This window comes from Orussus abietinus, unplaced genomic scaffold (assembly GCF_000612105.2).
Source record: "Orussus abietinus isolate OABI.00-Male unplaced genomic scaffold, Oabi_2.0 scaffold19, whole genome shotgun sequence".
NCBI classification, from domain to species: Eukaryota; Metazoa; Arthropoda; class Insecta; order Hymenoptera; family Orussidae; genus Orussus; species Orussus abietinus.
In genome coordinates, this window is record NW_019395981.1 from 1,785,100 (window position 1) to 1,808,200 (window position 23,101).

A 23,101-nucleotide genomic window follows, 5' to 3' on the forward strand; every position below is an offset into this window, starting at 1 on the left:
CGTGTGGTTGTATGCTTACAGATTAATGTACACAGTGTGTGAAAATTGTTGATTCGTAGTTATCCGATATCCGGCTGTTACGTGATTATTGTCAGTGCTCGAATACTTGTGGGCATAACCTTTTTATGTTGCTCTTGCCTCTGACTTGCATCGAATTTCCGGATGCGTGTAAACGAGTACAAGACGCTGTTGTACCGGACTGACATCACAGGTATGCTCGATTAATTGTTGCTGCATTTTTATAAAGGAAAATTTAATGCTAAATTTGGGTTCGTACGAGCTTCATAAAACACTCTTATACAAACGTATGTTTTAATGTGTGCTACTGACTTCATCACTTGACTGGGTGTGACAAGTACACTTGCTGCATATATTGCAACTGATACTTTCATATTGTAAATCTATCGTTCACAGAATTTTTTATATAATTTTGTTACTAAAATATAAACCCAAGCAAAACCTACTCCCGATCAAGTGGAAAAATAAATTATGAAATAAAATTGATAATCCTCTTAAAAATGTTAAGTGAGGATCAAAATCGTATTAAAGAACTATAGGTTAGGTAGTTAACATGAAATATTTTTACAGGTTCCGGATACGTAGCGCGAGTGTCAGAAAAATGGGCAAGATCTTGTCAAAAATTTTTGGCAATAAGGAAATGCGTATTTTAATGTTGGGGTTAGATGCTGCTGGAAAAACTAGTATCCTTTAAAAAACTTCTTTTGGAACTTAACTGTTATTTTTAAATCTATTGCTTCATCTTTTTTGAAGCACGAACAGGTGGTCTGAGTCATTGAACTAAGTAACATACGGTTGCAAATTTTGCACTTTTAGCCGTTTTCATTACCACAATACTTGACGTTAAAATGTGCAGCTGGTTTGTTACACGAATATACTTATTTTCCTTAATAGTTCATGTCAGCTATACTGTATAAACTCAAGTTGGGACAGAGCGTAACTACCATACCTACTGTAGGATTCAATGTAGAGACAGTGACCTATAAGAATGTCAAATTTAATGTGTGGGTGAGTGAAATACTTGTTATGCCTAATGTATTTAATATAATATTTTTTTATAAAATACGAAAATATGTAATATATTTTATATGAAAACAAAAGTGTTGCATGAATTTAATAAATAAATCAGTTTCTTTATAACTTGTTTTCACAGGATGTTGGTGGTCAAGATAAAATAAGGCCACTGTGGCGGCACTATTACACTGGAACACAAGGACTGATTTTTGTAGTGGACTGTGCCGATAGAGATCGAATCGATGAAGCCCGTCAGGAGTTACATCGAATTATAAATGATCGAGAAATGAGGGATGCCATAATTCTTATTTTCGCCAATAAACAAGATCTTCCAGATGGTAAATAGTATTTACCAACATGTAATCTGGAGTAATACGTAATGGTGATATCTTAGAAAGGGCAAATCATGTCCGGTTCAAAGCCTATATAACAAAAACAAGACTAAAGTCACAATGGATAAATTGCAATTTTCAATTATACCTTTTTGTACAATATTTAAACTACTTCACCAGGTTTAAACAGAATATATTATAGAATATATATTTTCAGCAATGAAGCCACACGAAATTCAAGAGAAATTGGGTTTGACAAGAATCCGGGACAGAAACTGGTATGTCCAGCCATCTTGTGCCACAACAGGAGATGGACTGTACGAAGGCCTTACGTGGCTTACTAGCAATCATAAATTATGATTAAATAGTTAATTATCTTTGGTCGCACGCACCAAGAGTAAATACCTGTATCATGATTGCATACTAATGCACCCATGTTGACGCTCTGTAAAAACTGAAAAGAAACTTAAGTGACCAAATTTCATCAGTTTCATCGTTTGTGCGGAAAAATACAAATCTCAAAAAAACTTTGCCGTGATACAGGTTACTGTAACATTAGGACAACACACCTGAAGGTACTTCAATAAATATATATATATATATGAAATTGCGACGTGTACAGGGGTGTTCGTCTCAAACAACCAGTAGTATCAAAATTACTCTCAGTATTGGCCCATATATGATATGCTCGTCGGAAAGCTTTGTTATAAAAATAATTTATTATTTGAGAAACGTTAAATTATATCTGGCCAAATGGCGATAAAAAGGGAATTTTTGCTTTGAAATTGCAGAAAATTTGGATGTCACGGTGACGCGTCATAAAAATGGTTAAAAAATGGTACTGTTAGACTTTTTGGAGTTACATAGAAAAAGCATTACATCATACATGTATGAAATCTAAGGAAAAATATGAATATGCTATATATCACACTGAAAATATTCTTTTATATTTACATGACATAATACATAAATACTGAAATCATATTAAAAAGAAATTCAAGCCTTATAAGCCATTGCATCCATGGAAATATATTTGCCATTCTTAACTTCACAGATGTTTGAATAATTTTAATTTTCGTTTCCAATGTCTGTACTCACAAATTGCCTTCATTGTCAAATAATTTTCACATTACCATTAACAGATCTATTTCTGAATAGTTATTAACAATATGAAATGTAAAGCAGAAAGACTTCCTTGCGCAATCAATGTATCTTAGATGACCATTTCTGGGCTCTGTTAAAGTCATAGAACTTCTGCTATATGTCGAATATGTTAATTAATACATATTGCATAAGTTATTAATATATACGTCTAATTTAATAGAGTATGGAAAGTGTTCACTTTGTAAGCTTGTATTTCCAATGATGATTTTTTATTCTAGACATGTAAAAACTGTATTACCTAGCTTCTAAGATTTTTAATACAACCTCGTTCCAAGATATGAATGTTAAAGTGCAAAATTCTATTTCTTTGAATTGATGTTTACAATTTTTGAATGTAATCATTTAATGGATATGTAGAAGGTTTAACGCATCGACGGATGCCATGAATACAGTGCCGTTTATTTTGTTATTCTTCTTAATGTCAGTGTCAATGTAGCATGTACGCTTTAAATTACATCACTATTCCTCTCTGAAAACAATGGAGATTAAGGTGATGCTTTTAACCTTCCAAAATTATATTGTTAAGGCAAGGTTTCTGTAAGCTTTTTATTTTAAGTAATTTATACATTTTGTAATTAACACCGGAGAAAAAGACATTAATTTTGTAATAGAAATTGTAAGTTCAGGTAAACATTCATAAAACATAATTAAACTTTAGAAAACAGTCCTTAAAATTCAATATTGATTCACTAATACATATTCCCCTTAGATAATTATTATGGAGTTACATATGGTGAATATCAATTTTAAACCAACGAAAGCATGTGTCGAAATGGTATAAGTGAAAGTGCAGATTTTTAGAACTATAAAATATGCCATGGGAACGTATAATATACTGTAAATGTTTTACAGCTTTCAAAAAGTTAATGAGAAGCAAAAATGAAAATAATAACTAATTCAGCCACTGCTATAGATGTATAGAAAAATTTTATTTTCAGATTTTAATGTTCTTTATCATACGTGACGTGTCACACGTGTTACCCGTCTTATTCCTTGCTCCTTCGCCCCTCTTTAATCATTATACATTATTCTCATTTTAATGAGATGTTGAACTCAGGTCAAGGTGTGTCCTTTGACTTCCGCGCCACTCAATGAAACTTGTAATTTCTTCGTTTCTGTCGGTAAAATCGGCAAAAGATGACCAACTAAATTTCTGCGTATAATACAGAGTACATCGTAGTTTAGCTTTTACATTATGAGATGGCGACACCTGTGATAGACCAAGAATTAAAATCCGTGGCTACGCTCGTCCCCTCTTTACTTCATAACCTGCGACAGTTCACGAACATCCCGTGAGCTGTAAGCAGCTGTAAGCACGTACAAACATACGTACCGGTCACAGTAAGCGATTCACTCCCGAATTTCCAATTTTGAATTTTGTAAAATAATTTCCGAATATCAAAACCTTATTTGGAGAACTTAAATCGAGTGTTTCGAATTTTTCCATCATTCAATAGAAGGTAATGTTATATATCCGTTTTTCCACATCATGCTTCGGCTCAACAATGTCCAGGTTATAAATTGTATTTATGTATAATTTTTTTTCTATACTTTGTTATTTGAAATGGACTGATTTGTTTTTTGTAGGAATTTGGGAAATTTGCATTGTCTCAGTAATTCGACTTTGCGGTTGACATCTTAAGAATGGCGAAGTGGGGTGAAGGAGATCCTCGATGGATTGTGGAAGAAAGGCCAGATGCGACAAATGTCAACAATTGGCATTGGTATTGTAATACTTTGTTTTTAACCATTAAATAAGATTTTATTTTAATTTTGAGTCACCATTATGTAATCAATTTCCTACATTAAGTATGAGAAAGAAATTCTAGAAGCCTAACTTACGGAAAGTTCTAGAATTCTGCAGAAAGATACAGAACAATTCAAACTGTTTCTCTTTTTTCTGTTTATGGTAGAATAAGGCAATAAAAATGTCTTTAATCTGTTTTCATTCATTAAAGGTATTTTTAAACATAAGAAATATTTTGCTTATTTATTTTTATAATAAGTAAATAGTGGTGGTCTTTTATATGCTCATTATTAAAATATATGAAACCTGGAGTATCAAAGGAAGTTACTCAACTTTTTATACTACAATGTTAAATATTTAAGCTAAGTTTTATTGCTTATTAGGACTGAGAAAAATGCCTGTTCCTGGTCGCAGGATAAGATAAAGGATTTATTTACGAATTTAGTCATCGAAGGAGATGGGAGTAAGTTGTTTCATTTATTTCTCAATGAAATTTATGTTAATTAATAAAATCCCATTACTGTATTGTAATATTATTATTTATAATTTTCTTACAGTTAAGTGCATTGTAAAAGAAATAGAAAAGCAAGAAGGTGAAGCAATAGCAAATAATAGAAAAGGGAAACTCATAGTTTTTTATGAATGGAATATTGTACTTAAATGGATCTATGACGGAGATTCCGATAGCAGTATTGAAGGAAAGATCAACATTCCAAACTTGTCGGAAGAAAATGACATCGCAGAAGTAGATGTATGAATTGCATGCCTATAATTCCAAATATCTAGACATTTTTTTCCAATACTTTCATTTTCAGTAGTTTCATTCTATTGCGGTTTATCATTCGAAAAGTTAATATGAATATTTTGACAATAACTAATGCTTTTGTAGGTTGAAATTACTTTGAAGGACAGTACGGATTTAGGAGAAAAAGTAAAACATTTTTTGCATACTGTAGGAAAGAAACTTATTAGAGAAAAATTAAAAGAATATGTCAGCTCTTTAAAAGATGGTAATGTGTTAATAATATTAGTATTTAATATAACGATTAAACTATGTATTTAGTACAATGCAAGCATAAATAATAGTGAATTATGCACAATGGTTTCACTATATTTCCAGAGTTCACAAAAGGAATGATTCTTCCAAAGAAAGACAGTGTTGCCGAAAATATATCAAATATAACATCAGGATTTGACGTTAAGGTAATTAATATATCATTTTAAACAAATGTGATTAATTCAACAAACTAGTAATCGAATTATAAATTTAATTTCTAGATGAAAATGGATTCTGTTATATTGCCATCATCAAAAGATAGTTCAACAAAAAATAAAGTTGCTACTACAACACTAACGCAGCAGCAGCAATTTCAATGTAGAGCAGCAGATTTTTGCAATGCTTATCTAAATCCTCAGGTAATATAATCACACTTTAAATCTCCATTATTTTGATATGCATAGTTCATCATATTTTTAAATATTGTTCATAGATGGTGGAAGTCTTTACGAAGAGTTCAGTAAAACTTGATCCAAAGAAACATGGAAAGTTCGAGCTTTTCGGAGGAAACATCCATGGTGAATTTGTAGATATAACTCCTACTAAAATTGTGCAGAAATGGCGGTGTAAACAATGGCCTGCTGAACATTATAGCGAAGTGACTCTTGAAGTAAACGAAAAGAGTGATCATACGGAAGTTAAACTCACACAGATCGGTGTTCCAACCAGGTAATTAAGGCGTATTATTCATGTATTTAAGATTTTAGGTTAGATATTTTTAACCGAATCACTGCCATTTGCTATTTTCAGTGAGGAAAAAGTAACCAGGGAGAATTGGGAAAGATATTACTGGGATGCTATAAAAAGGAGTTTTGGTTTTGGGTACTTTATGTGATCTTGCTATGAATTGACCCAGTATGTATTTATTAATAGGTAGTAACAATTGCGATGTGTTGTGTATACCTTATGCTAAAAAGAACCGTTAAAAACAAAATTATTGTTTCACAATGTTAGATTAATATTATCGTTTAATTATGGCACGTAATCAATGCTAGCAATGCATGCAAGCAGATTTTAAATCTGCAGCAACGTTGCGTAATAACTTTGAAGACAGGCGTATGATTAGTTAAATAAATTGCAGAAAAGCTTTGAACATTTCTTTTTGTACATCAAGCAAGCACTATAAAATTATGATTTAAGTTTTTCACATATTCAGAAAAATACTGCCACTACGAAACAATGGAAGTACTGGGAAAACAAATATAATTGCATTCATTGAAAACATTTATTGTAAAAGAATATTGCTACTTTCCACAGCCTTATAATGTATAACACCAGTTACTGTATCGCATTTAGCTTATTCTACAAAAATAATATATTTTACAAGACACAATTGTAAGTATAAAATGCCATTACCAATCAGTACATATTAAATATAAGAATTTCTATACGAAAGTCACTATAAATCAATAGGAATGAGTACTGTATAAAAGTTTTTTTTTAAACCTACAAACAAATAGTAACAATATTTAATTTGTTCGTTATTTAGTTTTAGGCAATATCTACGAATGCGTGCTAAGAAATTTGCATTCACTTAAACAAAGAGAATGATATTCGAAAATAGATGTAAAATTGATTTTTAATTGCAGACGTTTCTATACGTTTGACAATTCGAGCTCATATTAGGGTCTTTTCCCAGATTACTGGCATGAGTTGTTGCATGCATTCTTTAAAATAAATGCGAATGATTTTCGGTAATATTTAATATATAGTTCCTCTAATAGAGAGAAATACTATTTCTAGTACTTCGAAAATGTCATTATAAATGAATTTGTTTCTTTAGTAAGTCATGCCGTAAGTTGTTTTTTTAGATTATCAGCCAATTTGTCCATGAACTCAAAAGTCTCAAGATAGTCTGACCGAGTAACTTTGTTCATTCCTTTAATGCAAATGGCAAGATCTTTTGTCATAGAACCAGACTCGATTGTGGATACACACACCGTTTCTAGAGTCTCGGCAAATTTCTTTAAATCAACGTTATTATCCAATTTAGCACGATGAAGTAGACCTTTGGTCCATGCAAATATTGAGGCAATGGGATTTGTTGAGGTTTCCTTTCCTTGTTGATGCATTCGATAATGGCGAGTTACAGTACCATGGGCAGCTTCGGCTTCGACAGTACGACCATCCGGACAAAGCAGCACAGATGTCATCAAACCGAGAGAACCATAGCCTTGTGCAACCGAATCCGACTGGACATCGCCATCATAATTTTTACAAGCCCACACAAAACCACCTTCTGATTTCATGGCGTAAGCAACCATGTCATCAATCAAACGGTGCTCATACCACAACTTCTTCTCTTCAAATTTACTTCTATACTCTGCTTCATAAATGGTTTGGAAGATGTCCTTAAATCTTCCATCATATTTCTTGAGTATAGTATTCTTGGTTGATAGATATAGAGGGTAATTTCTAGATAATGCATATTTGAACGAGCTATGAGCAAAGGCTTCGATACTCTCATCCGTATTAAACTGAGCTTGGGCAACACCTGGTCCTTTAAATTCATTTACAATATGTTTAATAACTTCGCCAGAAGTTCCTTTCCAAGTGATCTCTAATGTACCAGGACCTGGGACTACAAAATCGGTAGCTTTATATTGATCGCCATGTGCATGTCTTCCAATAATAATTGGTTGATTCCAATTGTTTACCAGCCTAGGAATGTTTTTACAAATGATCGCCTCACGGAAAACTGTACCACCTAATATATTTCTAATGGTTCCATTTGGACTTTTCCACATTTTCTTTAAATTAAACTCTTCTACTCTTTTCTCATCTGGAGTAATTGTTGCACACTTAATGCCAACATTATAGCGCTTAATTGCTTCCGCACAATCAACTGTAACTTTGTCTTCAGTTTTATCTCTATTTTCAATTCCTAGATCATAAGTATGTAATTCTATATCTAAGTATGGGAGAATAAGTTTATCCTTAATCGACTCCCAAATAATCCGGGTCATCTCATCACCAAGAATATCCACAACGGGTCCTGCCTGTAAAAATACAGTTGATCATTTTATAATGATTAGAATGATTTTATCAAACATCCTTAGACGGTATTAGATATCTCATCACTTTTGTAATAAGCAAAGCTGATATGACGAAACTTAAACATCACTGTAATTGTAAAATCAAAGTAAAACTTGATGGCAATAGAAGAAACGAATAAGGCATAATAATACCGTGATATTGCCTCATAAATTTGAACCATTATGAAAGTAAATATTTTTCTATTTTTTAGAAAAATAAATCTCCAGGGACATAAAATACCAGCTCTTGATAAGCTTCATAGATAAGGCACTGCCTAATGGAAGAAGTGGTTAACCATGGCTGATAATACAATTTGATAACCAGTGATGAATTGATAACGGTAAAAAAAAAAGGTCAATTACTATTCCCCAATATTAAAGTTATTACTTCTAAGTATATACTATCTGTAAAAAAAGTTAAGGCCACTTGCTCATATAAATCTCTTATGCAATCCTAAATGATAAAATAACTTTATCACTTCCATACTACTAATGCACATTCAATGCCATTTAATGTGTTTGTCAGTACAATTTGTGCTCTTCGACCTTTGCACCAAGAATAATCAGACGGTTCCAACGCTCAGTTTCCTATTATATCTCTAACCGAATTCTATTGTTTTATCAAAACGATCTAGTTAGTTATAATTGCCGTGTAACTAAATTCTATATAATTGGGGACATTTATTACAGGTAAACCAAAATATTTCCATTCTTGTATATATAGAGTTAATTTTTAAAACGTTCACGTTCAATATAAAATCTATGAACAAATACATGTATTACAAAGTTTTGTAGGAACATCATTGAGAATTAACTGTCGAGCTTGACTCAGCAAATATTTATGAAGCTTTGATTCTGTAGTCATGTACTGTATCCAATATTTTCCAAAAATGAAAAGTAGCCATAAACCCTTAGGCGCTTATCTACATACCTTTATCTTAGCCATCGTGCTGACCGGTGCGACGTAGGATCTAACGAACGACGGAGAAAGAAATCTCTGCTTCTGCGAACCAACTGTCAGGGAGGAGAAGATCCAGTCGTCGGGGCCAGCGGAAACGGGACGGCTGAAAAAGTGAGCGGCTCGCTTAATCGTGCACCTACATGCCCCGGAGATGTGCGGTGAAAACATGACAACAGGTTCTTTCAAATCCTTGCACTGCCCACTAGATATTTCTCTCTCGCTTCCACGAATGCTTCGACTCGATGTACTGTCTCACTCTGAATTGCCACCTTCGTAACATTCAGGCGCCCGTCGCCTCCCCACTCTTCTTCTTCGTTCATGGTCAGCACGTGCAGATCATAACCATTGACGTCACCGGCTTAAAAGAATCAACCAATGACTTTGAACGATCGAGAAGAATAATCACGATAAAAGGGAGATCAGGTGTACCACATTTTTCAAGAACCAGTTGGAAGAAGAACTTTAAGGCGCAGTCCTATTTAAAATGGCTACTCAGCTTGGAACGTAAACTGGTGAGAGTTTAGCGAGTATATGTTTTTTCTTTGACTGTTTTATTTATCTATAAAATATAATTTAAATTTGGGTTAGATGCCTGATTGCAGTGGATGCAGTTCGAAAGATCTGCTGGTTCCACTTGCAGTAGCCAATAGGAGAGCAGCATTTCTTGTCACTTTCCCTTGGATCGCCGATGATGGGTGCTTTCTGATTGGTCAGACAACGGGGGATTTACTTTCGGCGCGAAATATGACGTTTTGCTCCGCGCGCGCAATGGAAACTCGACATGAGTTCGAACACGTTGCAAGTGGTGATGCCGAAACTTCCGGGAACGGAGCTGTCAGCAACTGTCAAATTGGGCCAAGCGGAGAAGTGTCAAAAGTCTATCGAGGAGGAAAAAGACAAAGCAACGTAGAAGCCAACACTGACATTTCATGTGAAAGGGAGAAAAAAGGAACAGTTAACAGAAGAATTACACGCCGTTGGTAGAATCATGGATAAAGTACAACTAATTGACATACTTTCTAAATACAACCAGGAACATCTGCTTCGCTTTTGGGATGAACTTTCAGAGAGCGATAGATGTCAGCTCAGACAAGATATTCTGGAACTTGATCTCGCAGAGACCAAATTATATTTTTCCAAAGCTATGGAAGGATTAGGTAACAAACAGTTGTTAAAAGAGAGGATTAGTCCGATTCCATCCGAAGCGATATCCTCGTATCGGGACATTAGTCCTGAAAAGGTGCAACACTACGAGGAATTAGGATTAAAGGAAATTTCTGAGGGGCGTGTGGCTGTCATTTTAATGGCTGGTGGTCAGGGTACTCGTTTAGGTATGACAAATCCCAAAGGAATGTGCGATGTTGGTTTACCTTCCTCCAAGACGTTATTTTGCTTACAAGCAGAACGTATACGATCTTTACAAAATATAGTTGAGAAAAAGTTTGGAATACGTAGCAAGATAATGTGGTGAGGCTCTTGGTTTCAATAGAATCATGTGAAATAAGCATATCTGTATATCGAAACTTGCCTTTATATATAGAACATATTTAATTTCAGGTATATACTCACAAGCGAGGCAACCGATCAGCCTACAATTGAGTACTTTCAAGCAAACAACTATTTTGGCCTCGATGAAGAAAATGTGAAAATGTTCAAGCAAGGCATGCTTCCTTGCTTCACTCTTGATGGAAAAATCATTTTAGATAAGAAATACCAGATATCTAAAGCCCCTGACGGTAATGGTGGACTGTATCGGGCACTTAAAGTTCAAGGAATATTGGATGACATGAAGATACGCGGAATTCGGAGTGTACATGTACATTCGGTTGACAATATTTTAATCAAAGTAGCAGATCCTGTCTTCATAGGGTACTGTCTGTCTAGATCGGCAGATTGTGGAGTCAAAGTATTAGGAAAATCATCTCCCACTGAAGCAGTGGGCATCGTTTGCCAGGTAATACTTGATTTCCTTAAATGTATGCTACTTATATCATGGTTCTTTCAACTAATAGCAATGTGATTAACAAATATTTTAATGTTATATTTTTAAGTTCTACAAAGAATTAGAAATCGAACGGATGGTATAAAATTTGCAGGTTGACGGAGAGTACCATGTGGTCGAATACAGTGAAATTCCTCTGGAAATTGCCCAGCTTCGTAACAACGATGGTCAATTACTTTTTAACGCCGCCAACATTTGCAATCATTATTTTACTGTAGATTTTTTATATGAAATTGGACATAATTGTGAGACGAATATGGAGTTGCATGCTGCCAAAAAGAAAATTCCATATGTAGACGACAATGGCGTAAAATGCACGTCAACAATTCCAAATGGTATAAAAATCGAGAAATTTATATTCGACGTGTTCAAATTTTCTACCTACTTCGCAGCTTTAGAAGTAAAGCGCGAGTATGAATTTAGTCCAGTAAAGAATTCCGACTCTGTTGGAAACGATTGCCCATCTACTGCCAGAAAAGATTTGTTAAATCTTCATCGGACCTGGTTATTAAATTCAGGAGCTGCGTCGGTCAAAGGAGACGTTGAGGTGTCTCCGTTGATATCTTATGCGGGAGAGAATCTAACCGAAATTGTGCAAGGAAAAGATTTCGAAGGACCATTAACATTGAAGTGATATGTAAATACATGCGTAATGTGTAATCCCTTCTTTACTAACGGACGGGTCGGATTTTAATCTGTACCATGAAACTATTTTATATGCTTGTTATTCTTTTTATATTTTTTTAGGAATTATGAAATCTGTATATTTTGGGATCATGGGGGTGATGTTACACAAGAGAATAAAATAATTTCGTACATTCGTTACTAAACATTTTGAGCAGCGGTTGTTCATGATGCGTCCTGGCTGTAAGAAGAGAACGGTATCCAATCCTATACGTCGTAGTTACATTCGCGATGTATTTTGAAAATGTCACATGGGACGACTGAACATGTAGAATTAAATTATGCAATTTCATATGCATATAAGTCTACATCATTTAAGATCGGTATTAAACCTACTAAACATTTTTAAAACATTCCCACACACTCCCCGTATGCTACCCTGTACAGTACTCTATTATATTAATTTCAGTTAGGGTGATGTAACTGACATTACACAGAGGGAGATAGGATAATGAATACCGGACATCCCGTCGATCACACTTCAATGTTAACGATTCAGGTCACCGCTGTGGCCAATGATTATATCCTTAACCGACCTGCGTCACAAGAGACGGAAAATATCGGTTGATCGGTACATTATAACTTGTTACGGTTAAAAGGTACGTATTACAAGTTCGAAAGACTAAGAGCCGACATTAAATGATAATTTGTCGATCCTAGGAGCCGTTCGTACAATTATCAAAGGTACATTATTGTTAGTCATCTTTTAACAAGAGCAGATCTCGAGTAACGTGTCTTGGAGCAGACTTTGCGTCTTCGCTTATGTAAGGCGTAACGCACGTCGTAATTTTTCCCGAAGATCATATATATAACTAATGTCGTGACAACCCTAATTCAGAAAATTATTCGGATAACAGAAAAATTGTAGTTCATTTTACGTAACTGCCCATTGTAATAGTTCACAATTATGCTTCAGGGACAGCAGATAGAAATGCGTTTAAACTTATCTCATTAATAAAATAGAAGATGATCTATTATAACAATTACATAAAACAACATAAATTTAATAGATAGCTCATTTCTACAAACGTTACGCGAAGCGATTTTAAATTGAATATTTAAATCGTTAGTTTTGTATATTTTTTATATTGTTTCTTTTTTTTTTCTTTTTTTTTTATCAGACAGCATGCGATGAAATGAAGTCCAATAGACGCCACATGCAGAAGCGAATAGGTGGTCTCCCCTCCCATTCGACGAGAGGTAAGTACTGCAATAATGAGCGAATACGAGAACCTATAAAGCAGGAAGATTTATCACAACTAAGTTAGTCCCTGTTTCAAAGTCAAACCGGTAACAGGTTTAGGCACCGTCCAGATACAAAGCCAAACCGCGATTTTCATCTAGAGTAAGTACAATCATTTAGAGAGAATTAGAATTAAAGAAAAAGAATGAAAATTTTCTCTGTCAAAAAAGGAAATGCGCGGGAACCCTGTTTAAATAATTTTGCATTTAAATTTGTATTGGTTACGACAATCTCTGATGCTCCAATTAATCTCTATTGTTGCGTCTTCGCGTTGCTCCGTGCATGTAGGAGCTCCAATGCGCAGCGCAACATACCTTGTAAATATCGTGTATTGATATGTGAATATGTTTTATTCGTGGACAATCGAATACTCTTCTTAATCGAGCTCTTTTTACACGCTTCGTCTTTATATTTCTAGCGTCGTCATGTCGGTGCTTCAAGATTCTCCCAACGCAGTCCTGGATAAAACCATAGTGAACCGATATCTTGACTTGCCTCAGCCAGATGACAAAGTTTTGGTACGATACATCTGGATAGATGGTACCGGAGAAGCCTTGCGCAGTAAAACCCGAACCCTCGATTTCATCCCAAAGGACCCTAAAGGTCGGTAAATTAAAAGAAAAATTTAATTCCGCCGTTGCCATTAGCAATAAAAAGATGGTTTTGAATTTTAACAACTAGTTTACGTAAGCAGATGACGTAACCGAACATCCATCAGCGGTTTCAGAAGATTAACGAGTCGTCCTTGTGATTTATTGTTAGACCACATTTTCATACATTAACTTTAAGGAATAATTTGATCTCGAAATAGTGTACGCTACTCTTGTATTACTATTAGGCAGGACAAATTATTTACTGCGGCATTCTTCAACATCTTGCACGCACGTGTAATACTTAATTTGAGTGCTCCCCTTTTTACTGCAGCTATTACGCCGATTATTGCTTTCCGAGCGTTCAAAAGCGTGGACTAACATATAAATCCAAATTGATGTGGTCCGTATGTGTAATAGGCCTGCTAGCGAGGAATTACGCAAACGAAGTTGCAATGAACTATTTCCCCCTTTTTTTTTTCGGGTTGCCCAATGTGGACGTACGAAGTTACAATTAACTATGTCTCCCGTCTTTGCAGATTGCCCAACGTGGACGTACGATGGTAGCTCCACGTACCAGGCCGATGGGGCTGACAGCGATATTTATTTGTACCCTGCTGCTCTGTATGACGATCCCTTTCAGAGGGGCAATAACAAGTTGTTGCTATGTGAAACCTATTTGCCGAATAAAAGACCGACCAAAACCAACAAGCGATGTCTGGCCAATGAAGCCATGGAAGCTGTAAAAGACTTGGAGCCTTGGTTCGGGATCGAGCAAGAGTACACCCTCCTGGACATGGACGGTAGGCCTTTTGGCTGGCCTAAAAACGGATTTCCAGGACCCCAGGGTCCTTATTATTGCGGAGTAGGTGCCGATAAGGTGACCGCCCGCGAAATCGTGGAGTCACATTACAGGGCATGCCTTTATGCCGGGGTCAAGATCGCTGGAACGAATGCAGAGGTCATGCCGTCCCAGTGGGAATTCCAGGTCGGCCCTTGCACGGGAATCGCAGCCGGAGACGACCTCTGGATGGCTAGATTCCTGCTGCATAGAATAGCCGAAGAGTACGGAGTAGTCGTGACCCTTGACCCGAAGCCCGTTAACGGGCCCTGGAACGGAGCAGGAGCTCACACGAATTTTTCGACCAAGCCCATGCGCCAGGAGAATGGGATCGCTGAAATCGAACTTGCTATCGAGAGACTCAGCTTGAAGCATGCCAAACATATCCAAGCTTACGATCCTCATGGTGGAAAGGACAACGAACGTAGATTGACCGGCCTATGTGAAACCAGCTCTATCAACGACTTCAGCGCGAGTGTTGCTAATAGAAACGTTAGCATTCGCATTCCTCGAAACGTTGCTGAGGATAAGAAGGGTTATCTCGAAGACAGAAGACCCAGCAGCAATTGTGACCCGTACTCCGTCTGTGAAGCTCTTGTGCGAACATGCATTCTCAATGAATAATACTAATTTGTCCTTATTCTTTTCAATTTATCAGTATAGTCTCCAAGGAATATGAAGCTTCGCATTTAGAGATCAATTCGGTTGTGTTAGGGTGCTGAAAATGCATTTCACATTGTAAATGCTATCAGCTTGAACGGGCATATCTTGACAATACTTGTTGTCCTTGTTTGAGAGTTGGATTTAAGCTTCGCTTTATCGTAACAATCCAGACCGTAACTTAGATCTACTATGCTTGTATTGGCTGATGCGGAAAAAATATAATTAACAATAAAAAGAGCTTGCTTGAAAAAAATAGATGAATTATTCTACTTTTATTGCGCTTTTGATCATTTTGCAAATAAAACCCGTTTTTAAACTATTCATGTGGTAATATTTCATGTAATTTAAAATTTTTCATTTAGAACGAATTCTATTAATTGTTAATCCCCGGGCTGTGAATTTTCGTATTTTAAGGCTTTTATTAAATTGTTACCGACTGAGTAAAATAATGTCTGCATCGTTCTTGTAAGAAAAAGAATGTAGTACTGAATCCATCTTCGGGCGGCGCTATCCGACTTTAGTTTAGAGTGGTGTCACATTTTCCATGAGAACTACTCATCTAACTTACTTGATTTCATTGTCAAAAATAATCCAGGTTTTTAAACCAGAGACTGTTTTAAACATTGTTAAACATTTTTAGAAGACACGTACGTTTTACTATTTTAAACGGTAACATTTCTATTTAGCTATTTTATCGATATTTTATATATATATTAATGCAAAAATGGGTAAAACGTCTAAAGATAAAAGGGACATTTACTACAGACGAGCTAAAGAAGAAGGCTGGAGAGCTAGAAGTGCATTTAAACTTATTCAAATTGACGAGGAGTTCCACATATTTGAAGGTGAAGAAAAATTTCGAAATAAATGCATCCTATTTTGTATTATAAAATTTATCGCTGAATTTATTGGTACAGGTGTAACTAAGGCAGTCGATCTGTGTGCCGCTCCAGGCAGTTGGAGCCAAGTTTTATCCCGTAGATTGAAGTAAGTGCAAATTATGAAGCTTTATTTATAGTATTTAGTACGATACATACATATAATGGATATGAAGTCTTTTCAACCTTGCTTTAAATCTGAATATTACTTTTATAGTAAAGCATTACAGGATGATACTTCAACGCAGCAGAAGGAGCCTGCTAAAATCATTGCCATCGATCTACAGGCAATGGCCCCGGTGGAAGGAGTTATACAATTACAGGGCGATATAACTAATGTAGTTACCGCAAAGAAAATTGTTAGCTACTTTGGGAATACACATGCAGATTTAGTGGTTTGCGATGGTGCACCAGATGGTTAGTTCTCTACAATTTGTTATACTGGTATTTTATTAAGATTTTATTAATTACCTATAGCATATTTCAGTTACAGGGCTCCATGATATGGATATATATATTCAATCGCAGCTTCTTCTAGCAGCTTTAAATATTACTACACATATATTAAAACCTGGTGGCACATTCGTGGCAAAAATTTTTCGAGGAGATGATTTATCCCTTCTGTACTCTCAGTTAAAAATATTTTTCACTTTTGTATATTGCGCAAAGCCAAGAAGTTCAAGGAATTCAAGTATCGAAGCATTTGTCGTGTGCAAGGATTATTTTCCACCAGAAGGTTACGAACCACACATGCTGAATCCACTCCTGACTCACAAACCTTATGATGTAGCGGAGCTAACTGGGATTAATAGATCCTTTGTTCCTTTTGTTGTCTGCGGAGATCTTTCTCAACCTGATTCTGACACTTGCTACCCACTGAATGTAAGTCAATAGTAAAATTACTTTTTCATGACGCAGTAGTTTACGGCATTATTTTATAAGGCTTGAAATTGCTATGAAATATAATACCATTCAAATATTTTTGTACAGCTTGGCAATGAAGAATATGAACATCGTGAACCAAATATGCAGCCAATACATCCGCCGTACGAAGAAGCAATTGCTTTACAGGAAAAAGTAGACTTAAAGAAACTCACCACCAGTGTAGTAATTCAGAATGACCCAAAAGTGTCGATTGCAGAGTTTAAAAGAAAATCTATTCAACACAAGGTTAAACTCGGAAACTGTCATAACGAAAAATGTGAAACGAGTGCAGAAAACTCCATGGCTCTCTCGGGAGATACAGTGACAGAATCTTTAGCTAATCTATTTGTATCCGACAATCCTAGTTAATACTGTTCATCAAAATTAATAATAACAATCATTTAAGAAATTTGTATAAATTCTAATATTTCTACCTTTTATCTTGCAATATCTTTTCTTAATAATAGAATACATCCGAAGTCGTACGATATCACAGAGTTTATAGATCACTGTTTAGTTTATAAGCTAACGTTACACTGCCATGTCAAGCTGCACTGATTTCAAATGTGACACTTGTCTCTAGAAAGACAGGAGTGGGAATCTGGCATTGAATAGAGACCATAACAACTACTTAGGTAGATCATCATCCTGAGATAAACACAATCGTGACCGACATCGTGACCTATCATCGAATATGCCCCCGTTAGAGGTAAGTTTCGATTGTGAAATAGTTTATCTTCTATCCTTAAAATTATATATCAAGTTAATTATTTAAACGGCATTTTTTCGATTTCGATAGGAGAAACGTTGTAGAATTTGCCAGAAAGTATTCTGTTGCGTGGATTGTCGAAAGGCGCATCAAACAAAACGACATTCCGAGCTGAATCACGACTGTCCAATATGTATGGTTCAGAAATTAGCTCTACCGAAGTGCTATGAAAACTCGGAATTATTGTATCATATAGCCATCACTCATCTACCACTGATATGTACGCTTTGTGGTGAAGAATACAAGAAGTACAAAGACTTGGTGCAAGCTGAAAAGTGCACCTGGTGGATGGAGCGTAGCCAACATCTACTCCGTCGAAGTATTCCATTTCCAAAGTCATTACCAGTATTGGATACACCGTCTCCATTAAACGACATTCAGAAACATTCCGAATCGGATATAAAGAGACTATCCGTTGATAACGAACGCAATCGTGGCTTTGGTAACTTCACCTCTCCTCCAGAGCTATCGAGGAACACTAGTACACCTATGCACATAGCTTGTGCAAACAAAACTAATTATCCACAATTTAAGACTCCTAATGTACCAAACTTTTCTCTAAAAACGCCGAATACGCAGACTCCAGCATCTTCCATGTCTTCAACTTACTACGACGCATATTCTTTACCTACAAGAGACGATCTGGAGAAAGACGACACGAAAGGGACTACTCGTAGTGCTTATCTCACCGGTCTTTCTTCGCTGTCGAAGTCACAATTATTGGATGACAATTTTAAGTTGTTGGACATAATCCGAACTCCTAGTGCCTGTCATAACAGTGAATATCAAAAGAGCAGTGCTACCAGAAAATTGGAAGTAATGAGGGAAGCAGAAGAGCCAAACCTTTCCGAAGCTGACATGGAACTAACCGAGATTCAAGGAGCCATCATAGATTCCAATCCGACGGACGAAGAGTCCAGTGAGTCCCTATCAAAAATCAGTCGTATAAGCGAACGCAGGGAATCCATTAAAAAAGTCCGTTTCTCTGATCAATTTCTTGCCAAAACAGAGACCAGTAGCAGCGTCGGATATAATGTAACTGAAAATGAAATATTCTTTGAGGCCAGAGAGTCAATTTCAGAGATAGCTGTTGGAAACCAAGAAGAAAACCCGCCGCAGGAGGACGTTAACGTGAAAAGTAAAGGAGATAGCAACGCGGACGCGAAAACCACTGAAAATCTGAGCAACGGCAATGCGGCTCATCCAATTTCTTGTCGGTCTGGACAATCACGGGTCGTCATGATGTTATTGTTGGAGAACAATGGTAGCTTAAACACCACGGATTTGGTTCCGTTGATTGACTCCAGTCTTAAAAAGTTGGAGCAGACTGCGGCGATTGAGTTAAATGCTATGAATCGGACGGATGCGACTTCGTCGAAACATATGAGGACCATTACCTCGTCAGACCGCTACGTTAGCGTTTCTGCCGTAGAGAGAACTACGGGCCACAATTCCGCGTTATCAATGTTCGGAATCCCTAGGATATTATCAACGTCGAACGAGGAAACAGGCTCCAAAGGAATATTCTCGGCTGTGGCACGTGCAGTCAAGTGTGCAATAAAAAATCTATCCGGTAAGTTTCGTTGTAGAAAATCATTGGGAGAATTGGTAAGATTGTCCATGAAATGGTATCAAAGCTAAAATATTGAATGTCATTTTTTAAGGTTCCAGTGTACCGTCGAGCGCTTCGAGGAGAACGGCTGTGCAAAATGAAAATGCCGATCCAGCGTCGTCTATTTCATTACCATCGACTTCTCTTGGAAACGTTTTGACCGACGCCACCTCATCCGTCCTTAACCGACCCGGAAAGAGATCCAGGGAGCTTATCGAAAGCCCACCTGCAAGGTCCTCCGCAAATTTAGGTCCTCAGTACGAAACTACAAACAGTCCTGCTACGAAAAAACACCGTACTTGGGTTAAAATCAAATGTAGAGAACCCATCGCAAGAATGAGAGGTAATCCTTCGGAGAACGATCAAGCGGCGAATCCAGTCTCGACGAAAAGTGCATCTTCCGAAACTCAAAGCTTTCAACAGGGACCTCTTAAAGTTGCAGACCCTCTACTTCCGATACCACCTCGAGCGCATCAATCTACGCAGACTGAGTGATAGATTCGCATACCTTAAATTAATCTATACTAGTCGACAGGTTTTAATTTAAGTTTAGTATGTTATTAAAATTCGTAATCGCTTAGCACGGCCCCACATATTTATCATTTTTCATAGAGTAATTCGTTTGTAACTAGTAACGCAATATGTGTTTCGGTATAAAAGCACTACAGATAGGATCAAGTATTTGTTAACACTAAAAAAGAGTTACGTTTATCAACATTTTTAATGTATTTGATAATTTGGAGCGAGACTGCGTATACCGTTCTTCAACTATCTAATACGAGGTGGTTCCTTAGCGTAATCTTAATAAAAGGTCGATTGAAATCAATTGCGATTAGAGGGAGTTAATCGGGCCTTTTACATTACGAGGTTCAACATCCTCTCCTCGCATTTATTTTTGTCAATCATTTACCACTGGATTATTCAAATTTTATTCCGAAGCTGCTTCGTCCCGCTTAAATACAGATTATTATATTAATATCTCTGTGATTGAAAATCGCATCGGTTCGTATCGTGAAAAATAGAATTCTGTAAACAGCTCAGTGAATCCAACTTTTATCGCACAGCGAACTCGGCATATCCCACTCGGCCGACAAGGAATTCGTTGGCGAGCTTAACGTCATCATCAATACAATTACCATCTTTTTACGCGGTTACAAATTTAAGGTGTACTATTTTTTCTCACTTTTCCAAATTGTAAATGGCTATTGTTACCGTTATACAAGTACGAACGGCAATGTCATACGTACATTACTAACTTCCTTCATAAAACAGGTTCAAGGATTCGTCCTTTGGTAGATTATGAGAGTACGCTTCACATTCAATGCGCGTTATTGAAACAATGGTGACATCGCAATTGGTGTCATTGACGACGCGACGTATTTGGTGTGGTCAATTCTTTAATGGAATTGCGCGATAATACTTGGAGCATATCAAATTCTAATTTGTTCGTCGATACTTATTATTCGCTGCGACTGAAAAATATTTCCCTTAAATGTAAATAGAAGATGTAAGGTGCAAAATTAATTTAAGTAGATGCGCATCGAAGGCGAGTTTAGAAGGAATTTTGGCAAAGCAGACTTTTCGAAATCGAGCGGCAATGTGCGTGCAATGTCGGTTAATAAAGTAAATGTAAATAAACAATGTAAAGTACGAAATTGGTCCTAGTAGATGCGCCTCGAATGCGAGTTTAGAAGGAATTTCGGGAAAGCAGACTTTTCGAAATCGAGCGGCAACGCGCGTGCAAAGTCGGCTATCGGTGAAATGCCTGAGAACAAAGCCAACGTGGGGGGGCTTCGTTTTTTTACTCGTTCCGGTTCGAAAGGAACCGTCCACCAATCGTGTTCTCAATAGAAGATGATTTACCGAGGTACACCAGTAGTTTGTCTGGTTCGTGCGATCGAGCGAGTCGACGTGGAATCGTCACGCCGATTAGATCCTATCCGATCGAAGGTATGATCTCTCATTTCTATTCCTTCACTGAGTACTTCCTAGCTCTTGATAACTTGTAATCATTACAAAATATGCCATATTCAAGTAAGCCCACGTACCCAGTTGTATATAATTGAAATGTTCCCCTCCCAGAGAATTTGAAAATAAGGAGCGTTATCTCGCTGCAAAGAGTCATACGTCTGAACCAGACACTGATTACGATCGACATTTTTTTCTTTGACCGAAAATTCCTTGACTTACAACCAATACGTCCTCGATCGAACTTCACCTAAATTTTTCTGCCGCTATTTTGAAAAGAACGCTTACCAAATTGGTCTCAAGATAAGGAAATCAATGGCATAAATAATAGCGGATAGGAAATAGATAAGCAAATTAATGGATGTAAATTCTACGTATGTATACGAAAGAAAACCGGGATTTAATTGTAAGACGGTATACGAAGACAGAGTGAATAAATCGGAATTTCAAACTTTATATTTAGTTAAGTACCGTGTCTAGAGATTAACGCAAGAGATACACGTTTCCTTGACTACGTACATATGTATACTCGGGCTCATTATACACACGTAAATAGTTATCGGGTATGTAAGTTCGAATCTTGGAGTGTAAGAACTCGAGTGGCCTTCCAAGAGTCGGTCGATGAATCGGTAACCACGCGCTTCCATGAGTACGTACAAGTAACGAGTTGGAGTGCAGTATTTGTTTGAAACCGGTAGAGAGAAGTCATATATTGTGAAGTGTTAGATACAATAAATGACACGGTGATACGTGTGCGTGCCCCTAAACGTTTCCGTGACACCTGATTATCGCGATAGAAATTCAACGCGAGATAAGTGGAATCGCTCTTAGATTTATCAATTAAGTCGACCTCTTATCGCGGTGAAAATTTATTCCGTTTTTCCTACTTGCCCGCACTGCAAACGCGTGTGTATGCTTCAAAGTTGATAGTTCCGTTTTTCAAAATAGTTGTAATTGAATACAAATAAGGCAAGACTAAGAAATGGCACCACGGTAAATGTCCATTCCTTAAAACGCGGATCGTCGCGCAAAGTGTGCCTGTTAATTCCAATTACCGTAATTGTAGCTGTTATTTCCGATTACCCATCCGTGACCAGTGGATATGTAATTTGTTATTTGCCCCAACGTTGATGGCGAGTCCAGATATTAAGTTTCGTTGGTAAGATGTGACAATAAGACACGATGCGATTAAACGCATTCCTCGATCAGCTGATAAAACGATATTCTCCCCGCCGTCAAAGATTGTCAATTGATACAAATTAAAAGACACTGGATTAACACCGACGTGAAACATTAAAATGGGCCATTAATCTTAACAATTGCTGATAACCGGTATTTAAATGTTACTTTTATCCGCCTTTTTCCGTCTTCGCCTCGGCTACTCTTTCTCATTTTTCCGGCGATTATGTGCGATGGAGAATATATCAGATATCTCGATATATTGTAAATTGCTACCTGCAATAAATTCGGAGAATGGGACAAGTAATCCTAGATAGCCATAATTATCGGAACGCGTTAATTCCTTAATTTGAGTGACCAGCGACGAATCCTGTGTATTAAAAATCAGGTCGGTCGCTGTGTAGGAAAGCATCGTTTCAT

The 23,101-nt window shown here is 36.6% G+C and overlaps 7 protein-coding genes across 9 annotated transcripts; 6 read left to right on the top strand and 1 right to left on the bottom strand.

The window, feature by feature from the left end:
• Positions 1-71: 71 nt before the first annotated feature.
• LOC105699843 (ADP-ribosylation factor 6) lies at positions 72-3,202 on the top strand. Its single transcript, XM_012425198.1, has 5 exons — positions 72-211; positions 589-701; positions 923-1,026; positions 1,172-1,370; positions 1,582-3,202. Exons 2-5 carry the CDS (start codon positions 620-622, stop codon positions 1,722-1,724), a joined length of 528 nt encoding a protein of 175 aa, XP_012280621.1. The 5' UTR covers positions 72-211; positions 589-619; the 3' UTR covers positions 1,725-3,202.
• A 612-nt stretch (positions 3,203-3,814) lies between these two features.
• LOC105699693 (activator of 90 kDa heat shock protein ATPase homolog 1) lies at positions 3,815-6,554 on the top strand. The gene is made up of 9 exons (XM_012424877.1): positions 3,815-3,988; positions 4,116-4,252; positions 4,659-4,738; positions 4,833-5,026; positions 5,165-5,285; positions 5,396-5,478; positions 5,554-5,691; positions 5,766-6,001; positions 6,083-6,554. The coding sequence occupies exons 2-9, from the start codon at positions 4,173-4,175 to the stop codon at positions 6,165-6,167; spliced, it is 1,017 nt and encodes a 338-aa protein (XP_012280300.1). The 5' UTR covers positions 3,815-3,988; positions 4,116-4,172; the 3' UTR covers positions 6,168-6,554.
• On the bottom strand, positions 6,544-9,630 carry LOC105699688 (isocitrate dehydrogenase [NADP] cytoplasmic). Its single transcript, XM_012424867.1, has 2 exons — positions 9,299-9,630; positions 6,544-8,331 (listed from the first exon to the last, which is right to left on the bottom strand). The coding sequence occupies exons 1-2, from the start codon at positions 9,494-9,496 to the stop codon at positions 7,120-7,122; spliced, it is 1,410 nt and encodes a 469-aa protein (XP_012280290.1). The 5' UTR covers positions 9,497-9,630; the 3' UTR covers positions 6,544-7,119.
• Positions 9,631-9,714: 84 nt separating this feature from the next.
• Positions 9,715-12,160, top strand: LOC105699687 (UDP-N-acetylhexosamine pyrophosphorylase). Of its 2 annotated transcripts, XM_012424866.2 has the most exons (4): positions 9,715-9,840; positions 9,917-10,795; positions 10,886-11,282; positions 11,425-11,964. In XM_012424866.2, exons 2-4 carry the CDS (start codon positions 10,317-10,319, stop codon positions 11,962-11,964), a joined length of 1,416 nt encoding a protein of 471 aa, XP_012280289.1. In that variant the 5' UTR covers positions 9,715-9,840; positions 9,917-10,316. The 2 variants fall into 2 exon arrangements, with proteins under 2 accessions (XP_012280289.1, XP_023289624.1); XM_023433856.1 differs by lacking the exon at positions 9,715-9,840 and having other exon boundaries at positions 10,317-10,795; positions 11,425-12,160.
• A 1,076-nt stretch (positions 12,161-13,236) lies between these two features.
• Positions 13,237-15,606, top strand: LOC105699690 (glutamine synthetase 2 cytoplasmic). Its single transcript, XM_012424870.1, has 3 exons — positions 13,237-13,359; positions 13,676-13,860; positions 14,387-15,606. The coding sequence occupies exons 2-3, from the start codon at positions 13,683-13,685 to the stop codon at positions 15,310-15,312; spliced, it is 1,104 nt and encodes a 367-aa protein (XP_012280293.1). The 5' UTR covers positions 13,237-13,359; positions 13,676-13,682; the 3' UTR covers positions 15,313-15,606.
• Positions 15,607-15,752: 146 nt separating this feature from the next.
• LOC105699691 (putative tRNA (cytidine(32)/guanosine(34)-2'-O)-methyltransferase) lies at positions 15,753-17,643 on the top strand. Its single transcript, XM_012424872.2, has 5 exons — positions 15,753-16,196; positions 16,269-16,338; positions 16,447-16,646; positions 16,717-17,111; positions 17,220-17,643. Exons 1-5 carry the CDS (start codon positions 16,076-16,078, stop codon positions 17,520-17,522), a joined length of 1,089 nt encoding a protein of 362 aa, XP_012280295.1. The 5' UTR covers positions 15,753-16,075; the 3' UTR covers positions 17,523-17,643.
• Positions 17,644-17,769: 126 nt separating this feature from the next.
• On the top strand, positions 17,770-22,988 carry LOC105699685. Of its 2 annotated transcripts, XR_001104053.1 has the most exons (4): positions 17,770-17,862; positions 17,953-19,495; positions 19,587-22,495; positions 22,569-22,988. XR_001104053.1 is itself a non-coding variant. In XM_012424864.1 (3 exons), the coding sequence occupies exons 1-3, from the start codon at positions 17,848-17,850 to the stop codon at positions 20,027-20,029; spliced, it is 2,001 nt and encodes a 666-aa protein (XP_012280287.1). In that variant the 5' UTR covers positions 17,770-17,847; the 3' UTR covers positions 20,030-22,988. The 2 variants fall into 2 exon arrangements, 1 of the variants encoding a protein (XP_012280287.1); XM_012424864.1 differs by having other exon boundaries at positions 19,587-22,988.
• Positions 22,989-23,101: the final 113 nt, after the last annotated feature.

Excerpts from the sequence above, each read along its gene's own strand:
- LOC105699693 (XM_012424877.1), top strand. The coding sequence starts at position 4,173 with ATGGCGAAGTGGGGTGAAGGAGATCCTCGATGGATTGTGGAAGAAAGG. Across the intron at positions 5,479-5,553 it reads CATCAGGATTTGACGTTAAG|ATGAAAATGGATTCTGTTAT; the intron begins GTAATTAATATA and ends TTTAATTTCTAG. Across the intron at positions 5,692-5,765 it reads ATGCTTATCTAAATCCTCAG|ATGGTGGAAGTCTTTACGAA; the intron begins GTAATATAATCA and ends TATTGTTCATAG.
- LOC105699685 (XM_012424864.1), top strand. Across the intron at positions 19,496-19,586 it reads TGCAATAAAAAATCTATCCG|GTTCCAGTGTACCGTCGAGC; the intron begins GTAAGTTTCGTT and ends TCATTTTTTAAG.
- LOC105699691 (XM_012424872.2), top strand. The coding sequence starts at position 16,076 with ATGGGTAAAACGTCTAAAGATAAAAGGGACATTTACTACAGACGAGCT. Across the intron at positions 16,339-16,446 it reads GTTTTATCCCGTAGATTGAA|TAAAGCATTACAGGATGATA; the intron begins GTAAGTGCAAAT and ends TTACTTTTATAG. Across the intron at positions 17,112-17,219 it reads ACACTTGCTACCCACTGAAT|CTTGGCAATGAAGAATATGA; the intron begins GTAAGTCAATAG and ends ATTTTTGTACAG.
- LOC105699688 (XM_012424867.1), bottom strand. The coding sequence starts at position 9,496 with ATGTTTTCACCGCACATCTCCGGGGCATGTAGGTGCACGATTAAGCGA. Across the intron at positions 8,332-9,298 it reads GCACGATGGCTAAGATAAAG|GCAGGACCCGTTGTGGATAT; the intron begins GTATGTAGATAA and ends GTATTTTTACAG.
- LOC105699687 (XM_012424866.2), top strand. The coding sequence starts at position 10,317 with ATGGATAAAGTACAACTAATTGACATACTTTCTAAATACAACCAGGAA. Across the intron at positions 10,796-10,885 it reads ATACGTAGCAAGATAATGTG|GTATATACTCACAAGCGAGG; the intron begins GTGAGGCTCTTG and ends ATTTAATTTCAG. Across the intron at positions 11,283-11,424 it reads CAGTGGGCATCGTTTGCCAG|GTTGACGGAGAGTACCATGT; the intron begins GTAATACTTGAT and ends TAAAATTTGCAG.
- LOC105699690 (XM_012424870.1), top strand. The coding sequence starts at position 13,683 with ATGTCGGTGCTTCAAGATTCTCCCAACGCAGTCCTGGATAAAACCATA. Across the intron at positions 13,861-14,386 it reads CATCCCAAAGGACCCTAAAG|ATTGCCCAACGTGGACGTAC; the intron begins GTCGGTAAATTA and ends CCGTCTTTGCAG.
- LOC105699843 (XM_012425198.1), top strand. The coding sequence starts at position 620 with ATGGGCAAGATCTTGTCAAAAATTTTTGGCAATAAGGAAATGCGTATT. Across the intron at positions 702-922 it reads AGATGCTGCTGGAAAAACTA|CTATACTGTATAAACTCAAG; the intron begins GTATCCTTTAAA and ends AGTTCATGTCAG. Across the intron at positions 1,027-1,171 it reads ATGTCAAATTTAATGTGTGG|GATGTTGGTGGTCAAGATAA; the intron begins GTGAGTGAAATA and ends TTGTTTTCACAG.